We start from the raw sequence: 18690 nt of genomic DNA, 5'->3' as shown, positions 1-18690 counted from the left end.
AAAAATGGGTTTGTTGTTCTTGAAAACTGTTCACTCTTTGAAAAGCCAAATCAGTGTTTCTGTGTGGAATTGAACTGAGAGTTTTTTCAGGCCCATGGATTCCCTCTGACTTGATTTAAAATTCACATCTAGGGGGAGAATATATACTGTATTTACATCGTTTATATCCCATTTATTACTGTGGAATCATGTTAGTCTCCTCTTATTTAAAATGCAAGAAGCTGCCCATAAGTACTCTTGGTGTACGGCTCTATAATGCTGTTGAGGAAGTTAGCTGAGCTAGAGAGTTGCTGGATTTATGTGAATAGTAGAAAAGTTTCTGCAAAAACGCAGAAAATTCATGTAGGGGGTGTGCGTGATACAACTGACTGAGAAAATACCTGAGCCTGAAATTTTGCCTAAAATTTAATACATCTTCAGGTGTCTTTAAAAATATGGTTTGTGCTTTACGTCTCCCAGGTTTCCCTCAGAAAATATGTCTGCTTGAGAATTCATGTTAACTATAAGTAAAATAGGAATTTGCAATTTTTCAATTAAGGAAAAGTAATAACCAGTTTCTTATGAATAAGTCTGTTACTCCTGGTGATCTCACCAGATTTTAAACCATGATTCACGGAAGCATTTTCCGTGACATCAGTAATGGCAGGGTAAGTCACCATCTATGCAGTATGACCCTACTGCTCTTGAGTGACTGGCTGTATCTAGGTTCTTCTGTCCACCCACCCAATTAAAAGAACTTGAGCTTTAAATTCCCTTTATACTTACCTAACTAGTTCTTTAGATGTCATTGCATATGATTCCCTATTAAACCATCTTCTGTTATGTCATTTAATTGGGTGTATCTTATCTACACACTAGATGCCAGTCACCGCTGTGCAACATTTTCAGTTCTGTATATTTTCAGATGACATATTTTGACATGTCCTAGATTGTACATCCTCATGGGAGGCTGGTATAGACATTTCTTAGTGCTTTAATGAACCATAGGTGCCCTTATCATTCTTATTATTCATCTGTTCATGAGTGTTAGATGTAACGTCATTGCAGTTACATGACTCTAATTTCTCAGGTTTGCATAGTATTTCATTAGCATACATTTTCTCTTACAGATATTACAAATTAAGTTTCACTGGTAATAATACTGTTTCAAAACTATATTGGTTGACTACTTTTTGAATTGCTATATGTTTCCCTGTTTCTTCTGTGAGCTGGGCATAATAATACCCATGTTCTTTTCTGTTCCCTAGAAATGTATGTATGACACCTGTAATGCTGAGAAGAGTGAAGTCGCACTGTGTAGTGTGCTCTCTACTTACTCCAGAGACTGTGCTGCAGCAGGCGTGTCCTTGAAGGACTGGAGGCAGGGCATCTGTGGTATGCATCCTAAAATACCTTGGGTAGGGATATGGGGGAACAGCTTCAGGAGAGCCCACTCCGTAGCAGTCAGTATCTTTTGCGCTTAGTCATCAAGTTAGTGGGTATTTGAAAAATAGAACAAGCATATATTCTATAAAAAGCTTCTGCCTGCCAAAATCAGTTCATGTCCACTTATTGCTCTTATGATGCACATTCCTTGTGTAAAATATTAGCTGAATTCAGTACTCAGAGAAGGAAGAGTATAAGGTGTATTAATCAAATCACAACAAGGAGTTGCAATTAGTTTTGAACACATGTATTTTAATTCTGATACCTTTTCTGCAGTTCGTCTCAGCCCTCGTCTCAGACATGGCCCATACAAATGGTGTCAGTCTCATTAACTGCATTTTTCCATGTTACAGTAAAATAGTAATGGTTTTTAATAAATATATATTGCCAATATCAGAGAATGGGATGAGATGTGATGAGAATCTGAGAAAGTATTTAAAGGCATTTGCAGCTCAGGACTATCTAACAAATGAATAAAAGTTTCTTGGACATACACATTGTCACTAAATCCTGGGTTTAGAGTCCACATATGTATATATTTTTCTTTGGCACTGCCAGAATTTATTATAAGATGGTATCAGAGCTGAGAATAAAACTCACAAGTCCCAGATTCTGAATTGTACTTCAACATTTCCATTTTCCCATTGACGATCAGATAGTTCAAGTGAGATTTGCCTAGTTGAACATGAAAATAGATGTATGGGTTTCTTGACTAATAACACATCTGAATAGGAAACAGAACAACGGTTATTTTTATGCAGCTTTGATGCAGCTATGATCTATTTAATTGCCTGACTTAGAGGCTAGCTGGGATATTTAATAAAGACAAACAATGTAACCAGTATAGTGCTTTGTCAAAGGTATTTGAGATTGCAGTAAGAACAATTTAACAAATCTGCACTGAAATAATTCAAAGGGAACACAGTGTAGTCCACAGCAAATTATCCTAGAATCATGCAGATTTATGTACTAGACACAGTCCCTGTTTATTGAAAGCTTTGTTGTCAACATAGAATTACTGACATTTTTTATGCCAAAACGAGACTGGTTTGCAGCATGGGTTAGGCTGAAATCTGTGGACTCATGGCACAGTAGGTAATATTGACTGAAACAGTGCAGTAACCTTGGGAGAAAAATGCTAATGGCTTAATCAGCACGATCATTTTAGGCCTTATTTAAGAAGAAATAATCTTTCGGGAACATGCCTGTGATAAGATTGAAGGTTGAGCTATTCATGAGTGAAAGAATAAATGGGCCAGAACAGTCACTCTCAGTGGTCTGTCCCATTGCAGGGCTTGGAAAGGCTCTTCGAGCTCCTGCAGCTGTGTCCAGCTGTGCTGGGCTGTAGGCAGCATCCAAGGCAGGATATATCCTAAGGGGATGTCTGCATTGCAGTCAGTGAAGTGTATGAAATAAGTAAACCCTACTAGCTAACTGTTGGCAGTGCGTGTATGTGACACAATCTTTAGTGGAAGTATGAACCATTAGTTGAGTTACTGGTTACCCAGAAGACCATTGGGGTTAGTAGCCTCTGCTAAGTCATGGCACTGTTTTTCAAGTGCTTCTTGTGCAAGCTAGCTTGAAGCTATCTTTGGTATGCTCATGTTCTCTCACTCACACCTCCAATTGTGATGTATGTAATCTAAGATTACAAATCCATGACCATGAGTACTAAAATCAAACTACCTTTTTCTTACCAGATCTCACTTTACCAAAATTGATCTTTTTCCTCTATGAAAAATTAAAGGGAGAAAGTAAACACATTATTTTATTGCATTAATAGCTAACAATTGAGACACCTATTCAGGTAAAACTGATGTAAACTCATGTTCAACATCTTTATTAATATCTTTCTTATTTGGCCTATTTTGATTTACAAATACCAGTTGCTGTATCTTCATAGCATGCCTATAAAGTAGGAGAATATGGCCTGCCCGATTTATACATGGGATATCATGTCTGCTCCAGCTAAGTCCAGGAAACCAACTGGTTTTTGTTGACAGAGGTGGTGGTTTTGATCATGTACACAAACCTAGCACGCTAACTAATCTAAGAAAGTGTACTATGGTCATGGACTGGAAAACCATACAGAGCTTTGTTTAAGCATGGAAACTATTGCCAATATGGTGATAACATTGCTGCGAAGTTGATTAGCACAATTGCCCATGAACCACTCCCCTGTACTTTCTAGGATATCTGTGTGTATCTGAAAAATAGCTGTGAGGTTAAATCTGCGGATGTGAGTTAGAAAGGGGTCCGAGATGACTAGATCCCCAGTTCTGGTTGAATTTAGAATCATAGAATCATTTAGGTTGGAAAAGACCTTTAAGATCATCAAGTCCAACCGTAAACCTAACCCTGCTAAGTCCACCACTAAACCATGTCCCTAAGCGCCTCATCCACACGTCTTTTAAATACCTCCAGGGATGGGGACTCCACCACCTCCCTGGGCAGCCTGTTCCAGTGTCTGACAACCCTTTCAGTGAAGAAGTTTTTCCTAATATCCAGCCTAAACCTCCCCTGGTGCAACTTGAGGCCATTTCCTCCTGTCCTATCACTTGTCATTTGGGAGAAGAGACCAACACCCACCTCACCACAACCCCCTTTCAGGTAGTTGCAGAGAGCGATGAGGTCTCCCCTCAGCCTCCTCTTCTCCAGACTGAACAACCCCAGTTCCCTCAGCCGCTCCTCATCAGACTTGTGCTCCAGACCCCTCACCAGCTTCGTCGCCCTTCTCTGGACACGCTCCAGCACCTCAATGTCCTTCTTGTAGTGAGGGGCCCAAAACTGAACACAGCATTCGAGGTGTGGCCTCACCAGCGCCGAGTACAGGGGGACAATCGCTCCCCTAGTCCTGCTGGCCACAGTGTTTCTGATACAGGCCAGGATACCGTTGGCCATTTCAGAGGAATCTGGATGCCAGGCTTTCTTGAAAACCACAGTCTTAATGCAGGTGATGTTAACTGACAAAATTTGATGTCATCCCTATGGATCACTAGTGCAGATTTTATGGCAGAGTTTTGAAGGTGGTGTTTCTTGGTAGCCTGTGAAAATTAACCAGCTTTTCACTGTCTTAGAGGGTCAGCTGAGCTCTTTAGATTTTGGTATTTAACCATTTCATCCACCCAGAGGTCTTAGAAACTGTTGCTTTTCATTTCCCCAGAGGACGACAACAAGAGTTTTCCTCAAGACATCTATGAGAATTCAAACACACTTTCTTTGGTAGCATCAAATGATTATCAGAGTTCCTTGGCACTGCCCATTTAATGTCAAAATTTACCCCTTACAGAATATGCTCATTTCTTAAATTATTCCCAGTGAAAGAAATCATTAGTAAAGGACAAAAAATTAATTTTTAACTACAAGGACAAGTCAGAAGTTATTGGTTGCAGTTCTTGGCATAAGATAGAAATATAAATAGTACAAATTACAAAATTCTACTGATTCCCTTGTTCATTCAAGATACACCCTGCTGAGTGTTTCAGTATTCAGGGTCACGCAGTTTAGGCTATGTGAGCAGTCTTTCCCCAGACCACTGGGGCATAAGGTCTTCTAGTCTGAAAAAAGCACATTTATGGCTACAAACGTGCAGAAAGCTGTAGTAGCAGCGTGAGTGATGACTGCACAGAGAAGGCCATACATCCATTTTATTTCTCTTGCAAAGATCCCTCTGAGGAGTGTCCTGAGACTATGGTTTATAACTATAGCGTGAAGTACTGTAACCAGTCTTGCCGCTCGCTGGATGAACCTGATCCGCTGTGTAAAGTTCAGATGGCTCCTATGGAGGGCTGTGGTTGCCCTGAAGGGACCTACCTCAATGACGAGGAGGAATGTGTAACTCCAGATGACTGTCCCTGCTACTACAAAGGCAAGATTGTTCAGCCTGGCAACTCCTTCCAAGAGGACAAACTGATGTGGTAAGCTGCTCCGATGATGCAAAGGCTGCATACCTTGGGGGACGTCAGGGCTCACTGGGGAAGTCCCTGCTCTAATCCCTGAATGATGTCATTTTACCGTAAGGAATAATGACCAATTTCTCCCAGACTGTACCAAAGCAAATATTGCCCTGCCAGGAAGTGTAGCCACAGCAAAGGTTAAGATCCTATATTCCTGCTAGCAAACAAGAACCTGAAAACATGTTAAGTAGAGTAAAGTTTGCAATCTGTCTCTATGCAAAGTTCATTGTCATGTAAAAAATATCAGTATACAGTGGGAGCAAGTTTTCTAGAAGACTGGAGGCTTGGGGAAGTTTCTGGCTTTGAAATGAAAAAGCAAAGTAAAAACGACCCTCCAATGCACCATCCTGTAGACTATTTAAAAAATAAAAATGGTCCAGGAAAAAACCACCAAGATCTCAGTTTTTAAACCAAGTTTTTTAAAAAGAGAGAGAGAAATTTTTGGGAAAATACTAAAAATAACATAATTAATTTGCATCTGCAGTGAAAAACAGCTGTCATTTTCTCATTTTCAACCAGTTCAGGGCAGCAATGCATATAAATACCAGGGGAAGGCTGTTTTATTCAAACAATTTATTTGTATCTTTAGATGTCTACATATTCTCTCTCTCTCTCTTCCAATTCCCATATTTTTTTCTGGGGATTCTAGGCTGTTTTGCAAACACAGATTCATTTAGTAATTTAAAAGGTCTCTTATTTAAGAAAGTATTAGTCTCATCTCACAGAATGGAAAATAGATGCTTAGGAAAAACTTGATTTAGGGAAAACACACAGTAAACCAGTGGCAGATGCAGGAAGAGTATTTAAGAGCTGGGTGTCTTAATCTTCCTTCTGGGGATGGTAATTCATGTCTGTGAACCTGATAGCTATACCAAATACTCATTTTGATAGGAATTTGTTAGTTGTGTGACTAGTGAAGCTTTGCAGTTCCTTTCTCTCTTGCGAGAGAGGAACGTGCAAAGAGCTGATGTGTTTCATTTTATGGAATCTCTTTAGCAAATGCATTCAAGGAAGATTAGACTGCATTGGAGAAACTGTCCTGGTAAAAGGTGAGATTTTGTTAAATAATGGCGTTACGGTTATCTCTTACTTTCTGTAATGTTTTAGTATTCTGCACATTTTTGCCTTCTCCCAGAAATGTGCTGGTTATTGGTAATAGTTTTCTTTGTAAAAATGTCACTAGATTTGCTGAATTCTTTAAAAGATGAAGATATTTCGTAAAGCTTAGAAGTTATCTGCCTCCTTCTCCCTGCACTGTTGGTGGGCAGAAGCAAAAGCTAATAGAAACTGTAAATGAGAGACACATGCTGCCCTCTGAAATGCTCCGCTCTGTTTTACAGTTGCTGATGGCATCCTTATTGCTTTCCTAAAATGTTTTCTTCCTCCTATAGACTGTCCAGCTCCTATGTATTACTTCAACTGCAGTTCTGCAGGTCCCGGCGCGATTGGATCAGAGTGTCAGAAAAGTTGTAAGACGCAGGACATGCACTGTGTAAGGACCTCACCTCCTAGCAGGAGCATGGGACAACATGACTGTGCATGTATGATTGTCCTTAACAAATGCTGACGGTAACATGTTACGCTGTTCATAGACCAACTACTTTACTGATAACACAGCAGCTATAGCTACCCACGTAGCTGTGATACTTGTAGTTTGATTGTCACTAACTTACAGTTTCCAGGATTTTATAAAAAATCCAAAAGTTTGGCATCCAGAGCTAGCACCTCTGCTGATTCCCTGTACTTTCTGTGCATTAACGAGTTGCCTTGTATTGTATCTTTATATACACAGTATGTCACAGAATGTGTTTCTGGCTGCATGTGTCCCGATGGGCTGGTATTGGATGGCAGTGGAGGATGTATTCACAAAGATCAATGCCCATGTGTCCATGGAGGACACTTCTATAAACCTGGGGAAAGCATCAAAGTGGACTGCAACACATGGTATGTTATGCCAGGAAGCCTTGTTTTATAACAAAGGCTGTTAAAATTGTCAGTGTGTAGTGCACCCATGGGGCAGGATGTGTTTTGGAACCTTCCTCTTCATCATTAGAGCCATCAGGCTTCTAGTAAAAATAAAAAGGGGAAACATTTCCTCTCAGCAACATGCTGCACAAGCCTGCACTTGGGGAGAACAAGTACCAAGATCTGTCAATCGATTTCCATCTTTTTCTGCAAACTGCTTCCACCCCAGCTTTAAAAGTACCAGCCTCATCCAGGTTAGTCTGTGGTTGGTCATTCTACAAGGGGGAATTGAGTCTGTGCCTGTTGGGCACAGCTGAACCCCAGAAAGGGACTGAATTTAGAGGAGGGAGGAATTGCAATGATCTTTCAGTGACTTGCAGTGCTTCTGGGTGCGTAATTCTCAAATAAGATAAATGAATGCTCTGGTTGCTCCAATTGCTGGTATAACTCTGCCATAGACTTCACAGTTATTACTGATCATGGTGGGTAAAATGCTTTGAATCCTTACCCTTTGTTTGTGAGGATGAGACTGTATAGTCCTGCCAAGAGGATGCACAGAAAATAAGAGCCAGAAACACTTTGGTCTGATCACCACTGGTACAAGCAATCAAGTTTAACATGTGAAGCCGAACCCTGATAAGCAGTTGTTGATATCACAGAGGCCATTAAGAGGTTTTATTGCAGTGAGGGCTTTGTTTTCTTATGAGAACAGGGCACACATGGGAAAAAAATTGCAGTCTCTGCATCAAGGGTATAACAACTAAAATTTTCTCTCTGTGGTCCCCCTGAACTGGAGGTAAAGATTGTTAAGATGTGGCGGGTTGACCTTGGCTGGATGCCAGGTACCACCAAGCCACTCTATCACTTGCCTTCTCAGCAGGATAGGGCGGGGTGGAGAAAATAAGATGGAAAAAACTTGTGGGTCAAAATAAAGGCACTTTAATAAAGCAAAAATAAAGGCCACACATGGAAGCAAAGGAAAACAAAAGATTTATTCTCTACTTCCCATCAGCAGGCAATATCCAGCAAACAAACGTTGTAATAATGAATGCACCCCCCCCACACACATACACACCCCCCCCCGGTCCTTTCTCTTAGCTTTTATTGCTGAGCAGACTTCATATGGTATGGAATATCCCTTTGAGCAGTTTGGGTCAGCTGTCCCGGCTATGTCCCCTCCCAAGATCTTGCCCACCCCAAGCCTACCAGTGAGGGGTTAATGTTGGAGAGACAGCCTTGACGCTGTGCAAGCACTGCTCAGCAGCAGCCAAAACACCGGTGTGTTATCAACACCTTTCTAGCTACCAATACACAGCACAAAACTATGAGGGCTGCTGTGGGGAAGATAAACTCCATCTCAGCCAGACCCAATACACAAGGGAAGACAGGGATAATATTGGTTCACACCACTGTAGTCTGGAACAGAACTGACCACATGGTACCTCACAGATTAATATTCAGAAATGGTTGAAATATTCAGTTCTTCACCTTGAATTTACCTCCTAAATCCCCACTGTCTGCTGCCAGGACTTAATGATTTTAAAAGCTATTTGAAGGAAAAAATAGAATAAAAATAGACAAAGTTCAAATGTGTCTTGGTAGTAAACATGAACTTTCTGATTAGTAAGCCATCTCACGGCGTGGTCTCAGAACAGTTGAGAGGGTAAGCCTGGAAGAGTGAGAGATGATTGCTTTCTCTGAAGTACTGCAAAAGACAAACCTTTGAATTACTCTGCCCCTGTTTGGGGTTAAGGAAAAACCACGCTTCATACAAAGATTGTGATTCTTTGCATTTCGCCTCCCAGCACCTGTAACAAAAGGCAGTGGAACTGCACAGACAATCCCTGCAAGGGAACCTGCACTGTGTATGGAAATGGGCATTACATGAGCTTTGATGGGGAGAAATTTGATTTCCTGGGAGACTGTGACTATATCCTAGCTCAGGTATCAATTTTTTTTTCACTTTCCTATCCATATGCTTTTCTCAGAACTTACACTGTAGGGTTCAGTTTGAGTAATTAAAGGGCTACCCCATGCAAAACAGTCAACACTGACGAGCAGAGCCTACTCCCCTCCTCTTGTACCTAGAGCAGATACAGTGAGATTTTCCATATAAAAGGAAAGCAATTAACCCTCAGAAGTGACACAAGAGGGCACTGTGTGATCCCAAACGATTAACTGCTGGGCTGGACAGCCATTTCCTGCTGTAACTCCAGCATCTGCAAGGGAGAGGAATTGGTGTGGTGTTGAAAAGCTAAGTGTTTCTCCCAGCCATCCAAGACCAACACTATTTTTGTTGTGACAGAAGCACGGAGAGGTTAATGTGTGAGCCTCGTGTATAATACTTCATGTAATGAGACAGTAGTCAGTGAGACATTTTGTCATCCCCAAATTACAGATGGTTTTGTTAATTTTAAGGAAAAATATTTTTACCTTTTTGTCTGTGCAGGACTGGTGCTATGAAAAGCTCAGTTTTCTCCTTAGCTTTTCTCTTTGAAATGCCTGGTCAAGTATGGACCTGCCACCAGGTCAGCTGCTCCCAGATTGTTCTAAAATGCCCAGAGTTTTGGTGAACAAAAAAGTGACAAAATAGCAGAAGTCAGATTGCAGTGTCGTTCATTTAGAGCTCCTGAAAATGTTTATGACTGGTCTTGTTGCCTGAAAAGATCTAATACAACCTTATCTATTTTTCTAAGGATTTTTGCCCCAATAACATGGATGCTGGCACCTTCCGAATTGTGATTCAGAACAACGCCTGTGGGAAGTCACTTTCCATTTGCTCCCTGAAGATCACATTGATTTTTGAGGTTTGTCTAGAATTGGTTATAACTGAGGAGCTGTAGTCTTGATTTTGTAGCAGTTAGTGTAGTATCCCCTTATAGTCCAACTCAGTTGCTGCTAGAGAGTACTTATGGAAGTCAAACAGCCAGAAAGCAGAGGCAGGCAAGCTGGGAAAGGTTTGGGTATTTGGAGTTAACAGGGCTGGACACTTCTGCAGGTGAGGGCATAGATGCAGGGAGTCAACAGCACTCCATGCATGTACGTGCATGTGTGTGTATTTGCATCTGTGACATTAGTGGTGTAGGTGTGATGGTGAAGTTTTTAGAGGACCCTGTTTCTGTACCATGGTTTGAGCACAGGGCAGATATAACTACAGAGGGAAGAGTTTCTTCCCTCCAGCTCAGGCTTAGCATTTCCCCGAAGTGTACACAAAGAGATTTCTCCACAGTGGGGGGTGAGGGGATGGTGAAACAAAGCAGCATGACGAGGGGTGTTCTAGCATGACCAATTGCCCGTGCACTCACAAGCTGCTGTGCCAGCAGAACAGATTTCATCTAGAATGAGGATGATTTCTGTGGCTGTGAGGTAAGACTTGTCATGCAAGGGCAAATGTTTCCCATTGAACTCAGTGGGTCTTGTCTGTAGCTCGCATGTCTGGCAATAGACCAAGACATAGTGTAAAGACTGCAGAAAAACAAGATGAAGGACAAGAGGCAGAATACCAATGCTGTTACACTAAGTTTTCTATTCGATTTCCTTCCATGCAATGTATCTGTTCCTTGCAGAGTAGTGAAATCAGGCTCTTGGAAGGAAGAATTCAGGAGATAGCCACTGATCCAGGAGCTGAGAAGAATTACAAAGTGGATCTCAGAGGAGGTTATATTGTGATTGAAACAAATCAAGGGATGAACTTCATGTGGGACCAGAAGACTACTGTTGTTGTTCATGTGGCACCATCTTTCCAGGTGGGTATGGGATAGACTGAGTTATGATTTCAAACTCAAAGTTATGCATCCAGAACTGGAGCCCCAGTTTGAAAAGTGGGGCTTGGAAAAAAGTTCAGTTCAGTGGACAAGAAGAAGCAAGCAAGCCATGTCTTATGTTTTATGTCATCGTTCAGTCAGTATGAAATGCTCCAGAATACTTGGAGCTAGAAGTAAAGCCAGACACTTTGCAGTATTAGATGGCTAACAGAGTGGTCTTGTCACTTGAAGTCCAGCTTTTTCTAAGCCATATTTTGATGCTGTTTAGAAATTTGCAGCTATTTTGCCTTGGCCTGTTCTATAGTTTATTTCTGTCAAACAGTGGGTTGCACTCAAAATAACCAAACCATTTACTGTGCCTTCGCAAATTACCCAGGGAAAAGTCTGTGGCCTTTGTGGGGACTTTGATGGCCGCTCAAGGAATGACTTCACAACCAGAGGGCAGTCTGTGGAGATGAGCATCCAGGAGTTTGGAAACAGCTGGAAAATAACAAGCACCTGCTCAAATATAAACATGACGGACCTGTGTGCTGATCAGCCTTTCAAGTCTGTCCTGGGACAGAAGCACTGCAGCATCATTAAGAGTAACATCTTTGAAGCCTGTCACAGTAAGGTAATCCTGTTCTCTCATCCTCAGTAGTTTCACACTAGGTATGTGTTGCTATTATGCAGCACGTTTGTGCACAAATTTTTACTACTAAATGCTATTACACGGCATCCTCAAGTACGAGGGCTACCTCTCTCAAAACCTCACTTTACAGCTATGCCAGTTGAATCCTGTTGCACAGTATTGAGGGAACAGCACTGCCTGTTTTGAGCAACTGAAGACAAAGAGGATAATAGTTGGCCACCAGAAGTAAAGAGTTAGGTATCAGTTTGTAAAATCTAGAGATAAGTTAGTGTAGGACTGTTTGTATGGGAATCCTTGGGAAAGTTTATTCAAATTGCCTAAAGAGATTAATTATTTGGTTTATTTTAGACACAAATTGAATTAATCTAAATGGAAACAAGGCTACTAATTCTTAATGAGAATGTCTTTACAAAGCTTCAGTGCACTTTAATAAGCCATTTTAAAAGCAAACTTGGCTTAATTTCCTTGGTTAGCCCATGTTGGCACAGGTTAAAACACAAGAGATGTGAAGTTCAGTGGAAATGGGATTTCCTTTCATACTCAATCACTATCTCTCAGAGAGTGCACACACTATATAGTTGTGCTAACCCAAAGCAAGGTAGTTGAGTCCTACAGAAATTACACTGGATAGACATTTTGAGCGTAAATGCCAGTATTACACACATGAGAATGGGAAGATGTAGTCTCAAATTCTACCAGGCAGGTGAAAATAGAAAACTACCTGTTGTAAAATATAGCTCCTTCATGACCATCCTAGTCTGTCACAGACTCAGCCTGATTTTGCCAAGGAAACTGCCAGTGGATGACAGAAATTCAGAGCTCTTTTCTCATTAAGACACAGTGCAGCAGGTACCTCTGTGGTAACAGATCTGTTGGTATTTTGATAGGTGAACCCAATACCATATTATGAATCTTGTATTTCTGACTTCTGTGGCTGTGACAGTGTGGGAGACTGCGAGTGCTTTTGTACCTCAGTTGCTGCTTATTCAAGAAGCTGTAGCAGAGCTGGTGTCTGTATCGACTGGAGAACGCCTGCCATTTGCCGTAAGTATTGCACTGGAAACGCACAAAGAAAAGCAGTGCTCAGTGCACTCAGGCACATGGGAGATAAAGAAGAGCAGAATTCTGACATTGCTGTGCATGCGTGACTTAACAAGCTCTTGTTTACAAGATTTAGAAAATAACCCCTGCCCAGTGTCTGAGACTTGGAGGTTTTTTGTTCTTCTGTTCCAGCTGTGTTCTGTGATTATTACAATCCACCTGACAAACATGAGTGGTTCTATAAACCCTGTGGAGCCCCTTGTCTAAAGACCTGCAGGAACCCACAAGGGAAATGTGGGAACTTGCTGTACAGTTTAGAAGGTAATTCTTTCTTGACTTTGATGCAGTTTATGGCAGTTGAAGCTATTATTATGGTTCTAAATGTCTTAAGCATCAAGGCTGCTGAAAGGCTGTCTGATTTGCCCCAGAAACTAATTGACCATGCCTCACCTGGGCTAATTCCCTGTGTGATGGTGCCATTCCTAGCATAATTTGCCTATTGCCTTTAAATCTGGGGAGAGTTAAAAGGTCATTCAGTCTAAATTTGCAAAGTATAATTATCTGCTGACAGAGTTAATTAAAACTTTTGTGAGAGAGGGAAAAAGAGGATAGAAGATGTGGAAAAATAATTGGTAGTGTAAAGAACCTTCACACTGGGATCACATTCATTTTGGGATCAAATCTATACCTGATATAGAGGTATTTATGTGTTTTCCCTGGTTCTATGTAAAGCAGGATAAGAATGCTTTGTTTACTTTAACTTTCCAGGCTGTTACCCGGAGTGTAGTCCTGACAAGCCATATTTTGATGAGGAGAGCAGGGAGTGCGTCTCCCTCCCCAACTGCACTTCATGGTAGGTCAGTTGATGGTGAGAGAGGTAGAACAGGACTGGAAAGGACAAGCTAGGCAATGTTTGGTTTATGTTCATGGGCAGCAGCAATTATCATTAAATCCTCCAGGAGCAGGCTTTTGTGTAAAAGTAGATACCATCACAGACATTGTTATTCCACGTACTGATTCAAGTCAATAAAACAAGTCTTCTTTTCTCTTTATCGTCAGCGATCCTGAAGAGAAACTATGTACTGAAGACTCCAAAGGTAACTTTTCACCACCCTCACCATTCATTGAGTGATGATAGGACTGAAAAAAACCAACATCACTTATTACCTCAGGCATATTGGCGATAGGACTCCAGCTAGCTAGTTCAACAGGTGGATGCACAGCAGTACAGATACACTTTGATAAGCAAAACGCAGCCTTTGACCTGATGAACTGTCTAAAGGATAATCATAGGGTGGAAGGAAAGAGGCGTGAAATGTGGGATAAATCTCATGCAGGTAAATGCCACTTCTCCACATTTACACTTGGTGGTCAGTGAAGACAGACAGAAAGGAGTCTGAAGCAGGCCATTCATGGTTCTTGTTTTAATGAGCACTTTTAGAACAGGGCAAATCTTGTAGAGGTGCTATTTCTTGTCCACTAATTTCATAATAAGCCTAGACAGCTAGCTTATGAGAGGCATGTTGGTGTGCCTAGAGGACGCATTGCTTAAGGTATGGTATCAGTTCATTCCCGTATCTGGGAGAAACCACATCCCAAAATGCAGGGTGACCCAGTAGAAGACACATCTTCAGTTTTGCTGATTTTGTTACAGTAATAGATATATTCCCTTGAGTTCCTGAATGTACATTCTCCAAAACCTGGAGGGCTTCTCATATATTTAAATGAAATTTTTTATCACTGCATATTCCTCGTTAGTGGGTGGAAATGGCTGTGCAACACCCTTCTGAGCCAGTGTTTTATCACTCAGCAAGGCAGTAATCCCAGTCACGTTCCCTGCCAAGAGGGAATGCACCTGTGCTCCATGCTGGGTGAGGACAGTGCCAGTTTTGATGCTTTCACCAGCCAGTAATTCTTCGGTGGAAGCTGAATCCAAGAAACATCAGCAACAACAAAAATCCCACCCACTTTAAATAAATGAGGTAGACTCCCAGTGCAACTTCTCAAGTAGAAACTGAGAAAGTTTTTCAGCCAGGTAGTTCATGTTTGATGATATGAGCTACAGAAGGGTAAATCCAGAGTTTGGTTTTCTTTTCATTTGTATTTATATTATAAGTATGCCCTGTTACCATGGCATTTGCTCTTTTGGTGCCTCAGATTGCCTTTGCTGCTACAACGGAAAGACCTACACTTTAAATGAAACTGTATACAGCCAAGTATATGGGACCGAGTGCGGTGATGCTGTCTGCGGCCCTAAAGGAGAGATCATTAAAACACTCATCCCTTGCAGAACACCACCCACACCAGCACAAGGTATTAGATTTATAGGAGATTTGATGGTGATTTTATGAAAATCTATAATGGTAATAAGATTCCTTCATCTTGGAAAAAGACTCCTACTGCATGTCTAGGATAAGCAGAGAATTTAAGGCAGTTGAAGGTTCAGGAATGAGGGGTCAGAGCTTGTGGGTCTCATGGTGGGGACCAAAAGTGTAATTTTTATAGATTCTTACTGTCAATGGGGTGAAGAGAGAATAGAGATTTGGCCATTTTTCAGTACAGCTTTTACAATAACCTTGGGCATACCACAGTTGACACTCTGGTGTTGTTAGTCTCAATATTTCGAACTTCTAAACCTTGTTTTTCTCCTTCTCATCACCTATATCACACTATGGTTCTTACTGTACTGTTTTCTGCATTGGAACAAGTCAGTTGCAAATGGGTCACTGGAGCAAGAAAATAAAGCTGCTTGGCAGTTTACTCCCTTCCCAAAAGAGAAGTTGCAGGGTGAAGGGGATGTGAATGAACAGAAAATAGGAAGTAAAAAGAAATAAAGAGAAGGTGGAATTTTGCCACATGGTTATAGCAAAGAAAAATAAGTGGCTAAAAAGATGTGTATTGTCCTGGTAGCAAATTATACAAAAGCGACGAGGAAAATTAAAAGTTAGCTTCTCTACTCAAGTGAGTGGAAGAGCTAAAGACTTGACGGTGAGCCCGTGTGTTTGGTATTTACTAAATGTGTTAACAAGTGGAATAAGTAGTATAGTGGAGTAATAGCTAGGAAAGGAAGAACTATTGAAAGCAAAGCGTAGATGGCATAGTAAAATGTCTAAATGATCTGTCTGTATTTAAACCAACAGATTCTTTGCAACAAGGCATTAAAAGGAAAAATGGAGTGCCACTGGAAATCGCCTCTCCAAAGTCAGGTGAAGTCCTGCAGAATTAGAAAGTTCAAAGAAATTAAATTTGGCTATATAAACGACAGTGGCAGGGCAGGTTATTGTATTCTATATAGAAAAAAACTAACTACAAGGGGGAGTGTCTGCATATTATTCTAGTAGCATACAGTGTAATAGAGAGTGTATATAAATACAGAGAGTATGGGTTTAGTGTGTACATGTACAGAATGTGGTGGGCTTATAAAAATGATTATTTTTTCCTCTTTTTGTATTTGTAGAGAATGTAATAGATGCCATAGGGCTTGAAAGTAGAATAGCAGAGGATTTGAATATTAATTGATTTCATTTTCTGCAGAAACACATATGCAATCTGTAACATCTGCACCTCCATCGTCAATGGTAGCCAGTCCCTGCTTCTGCAATGACAATGGACAATTGATAAAAATGGGTGAGAAACCAAGCAAATTTTTTTTCTGCACCATTGGTGTGGGAAGATGTACTCTTAGATAAAGGTGGTTCAGCAAGTGCTCATTCAGCCTGCTGCAGTTACACATTACCACAAGTTGTTACATCTTTGAACTGTAACTAACACCTTCAGAACTACAACTCTCCCATATCCTATAGCTTTGTCCTAGTTTGGATACCCCTGGTGTAAGGAAGCTTATCCCAGATACTAACTTCAGTGGACTCCAGCACAAACCCTGAATCCCATACCACTGAACATGGGCTTGTAATCCACAGCCATATTCCAAAAACAGAGGAGGGAAGACTATTCTTCATCTCTTAGTAGCTCCTGAACCACCTATCCCCTGGTCTTTGTGAAGACCAGATGCACTCAGTGGTGTATTCAGTATTCTCTCCTCTTGTATTCATTTTCAATTCCTGCTAATGTATGTAAGAGCAGAATTTCAGATTAGCTGCCTGTGGCCCTCCCTTTGCCTTTGCCATTTGGATGAATTGAGCTCCAGTTCAGTCACTGACTTCAAGGAGTTGCGGACAGCCAGTCACACCTGAACATGGCCATCGGGTACAGGCAGACCCATCTCGTTAAATGCAGGGCTGAGCACGTGGCCGATCTGTGGTGCATAGGCCTTGAGTTTCATGCACAGTCCAGTGCTAACGGTCGGATTTTGGCCTTGCAGGAGAAAATGTTTCTCTGCCAGTGAATATATCAGGTCATTGCGCTTACTCCATTTGCAATGCGTCATGTCAGATTGAATTAATTTGGGCAGAGTGTAAAATTGGTCATACTGAGGCCCTCAAGATCTGCGATCCAGACTCTGAAGCCTGTCCACCAACATCTGCTCCCAGTGCAACAAGGCAAGTTCCTGCTTCCACGGGGACTCCTGTGAGCGATTGTCTTGGGCTCATTCCTCCCAGAAAGGTGAGAGACTTGAAAGAAGAAGATATGTTTCTTCAGCTACAGCATTGCCTGCAGCCAAGATTTGGTGTTCTCCTCTGATGCTGGTAACCACCACTACAGCTGGACTGTAGGTGTGGCTGAATTATATGATTTAGAAGTATACCAGAAGCCCCCAAATAATTGAGGGAGTAAGTTGAAGATCATTCTGTTCACCTGAAACATCTAAATGATTGTACATGGGCAGAGCTACCTAAGCTGAACAAAGGCTAGGAAACCACATCTGGCAGTGCCCCATCATCAGAAGTTGTCAGGACCTTAATATTGAGTCCTATACAAAATGTTGTGGAGCAGAAGTAGATATCAAGGCTCTGTTGATTGCTATATGTTTCATATTGCCTGGTTTCCTGAGAAGGAGTAGATAGCAAATAATGCCATGCTAGGCAATTAACTGAATGCAGTCTAGTTGCTGTGTGTGATTTTAAAGATTTTGTTGCATTACTTTATGTGCCTCTCCTTTTTTAATCCGTCAATAGTTTAATGAAACATGGAACTTTGGAAACTGCCAGATTGCCACTTGCCTGGGAGAAGGAAACAATATTAAACTGTCCAGCATGACTTGCCCTCCTCAGCAACTGAAACTCTGTGCCAATGGTTTCCCATTCACGAAACACTACGATGAAACTGGTTGCTGTGAAGTCTTTCAGTGTCAGTGTAAGTACTGCGGGAGGACAATTCCTGAAATTTTTTATGTTCAGCTGGGCCTCAAGAAAGATAAGTCTATGTGGTCAATATCTATATTATGTTCATATTACTTCATTAGAATGTAACGGAACAGAAGCCCCATCTAAAACATTGGCTGTTAGGACCAGATAAAAGTGTCCTTACTAGGCTGATTTTTCTTTATCAAACTGGTTATTTCAGCTCTCAATGAAAGCGAGTAAAAGAGTTAAAACCAGCTTGTACTTACAGGAAGCTCAGAAGCCAAACTTGAAGTATGTCACTGTCTTCCAGGTATTTGCAGTGGATGGGGAAATGAGCATTATGTGACTTTTGATGGAACATACTATCATTTTAAAGAAAACTGCACCTATGTCCTTGTGAAGTCAATTCATCCTGACTCTCACAACTTTCGGATTCACTTAGACAACTACTACTGTGGTGCCATTGATGGGGCAATTTGTTCGATGTCCCTTCTCATTTTTCACTCCAACTCTGTTGTTATTCTGACACAAGCAATGGAACATGGAAAAGAAACAAACTTGGTAAAGTATTGTGTTAAAATGAATTCTCAATATTATTTTGCTGTACTTATATTACTGTACTACCTAATGTCCTGTCACGACAAAGGATGAAGCTTGTAAAAAAT

The 18690-nt window shown here is 41.2% G+C and overlaps 1 protein-coding gene across 1 annotated transcript in view; it reads left to right on the top strand.

Moving 5' to 3' along the window:
* The window catches only part of LOC104256763 (mucin-5B), a 45205-nt gene that overhangs the window by 15134 nt on the left and 11381 nt on the right, over window positions 1-18690 (top strand). Inside the window, exons 15-32 of the mRNA XM_059825711.1 lie at window positions 1248-1374; window positions 5090-5342; window positions 6378-6430; window positions 6773-6873; window positions 7174-7325; window positions 9152-9290; window positions 10043-10153; window positions 10913-11092; window positions 11487-11723; window positions 12629-12785; window positions 12975-13103; window positions 13551-13635; window positions 13842-13879; window positions 14940-15095; window positions 16317-16409; window positions 17104-17345; window positions 17858-18035; window positions 18336-18586. Coding sequence (XP_059681694.1) covers window positions 1248-1374; window positions 5090-5342; window positions 6378-6430; window positions 6773-6873; window positions 7174-7325; window positions 9152-9290; window positions 10043-10153; window positions 10913-11092; window positions 11487-11723; window positions 12629-12785; window positions 12975-13103; window positions 13551-13635; window positions 13842-13879; window positions 14940-15095; window positions 16317-16409; window positions 17104-17345; window positions 17858-18035; window positions 18336-18586 — 2682 coding nt within the window. The remainder of the gene's footprint in view (window positions 1-1247; window positions 1375-5089; window positions 5343-6377; window positions 6431-6772; window positions 6874-7173; window positions 7326-9151; window positions 9291-10042; window positions 10154-10912; window positions 11093-11486; window positions 11724-12628; window positions 12786-12974; window positions 13104-13550; window positions 13636-13841; window positions 13880-14939; window positions 15096-16316; window positions 16410-17103; window positions 17346-17857; window positions 18036-18335; window positions 18587-18690) is intronic.

This window comes from Gavia stellata, chromosome 17 (assembly GCF_030936135.1).
Source record: "Gavia stellata isolate bGavSte3 chromosome 17, bGavSte3.hap2, whole genome shotgun sequence".
Classification (NCBI taxonomy): Eukaryota; Metazoa; Chordata; class Aves; order Gaviiformes; family Gaviidae; genus Gavia; species Gavia stellata.
This window is presented reverse-complemented; position numbering and strand designations above follow the sequence as displayed.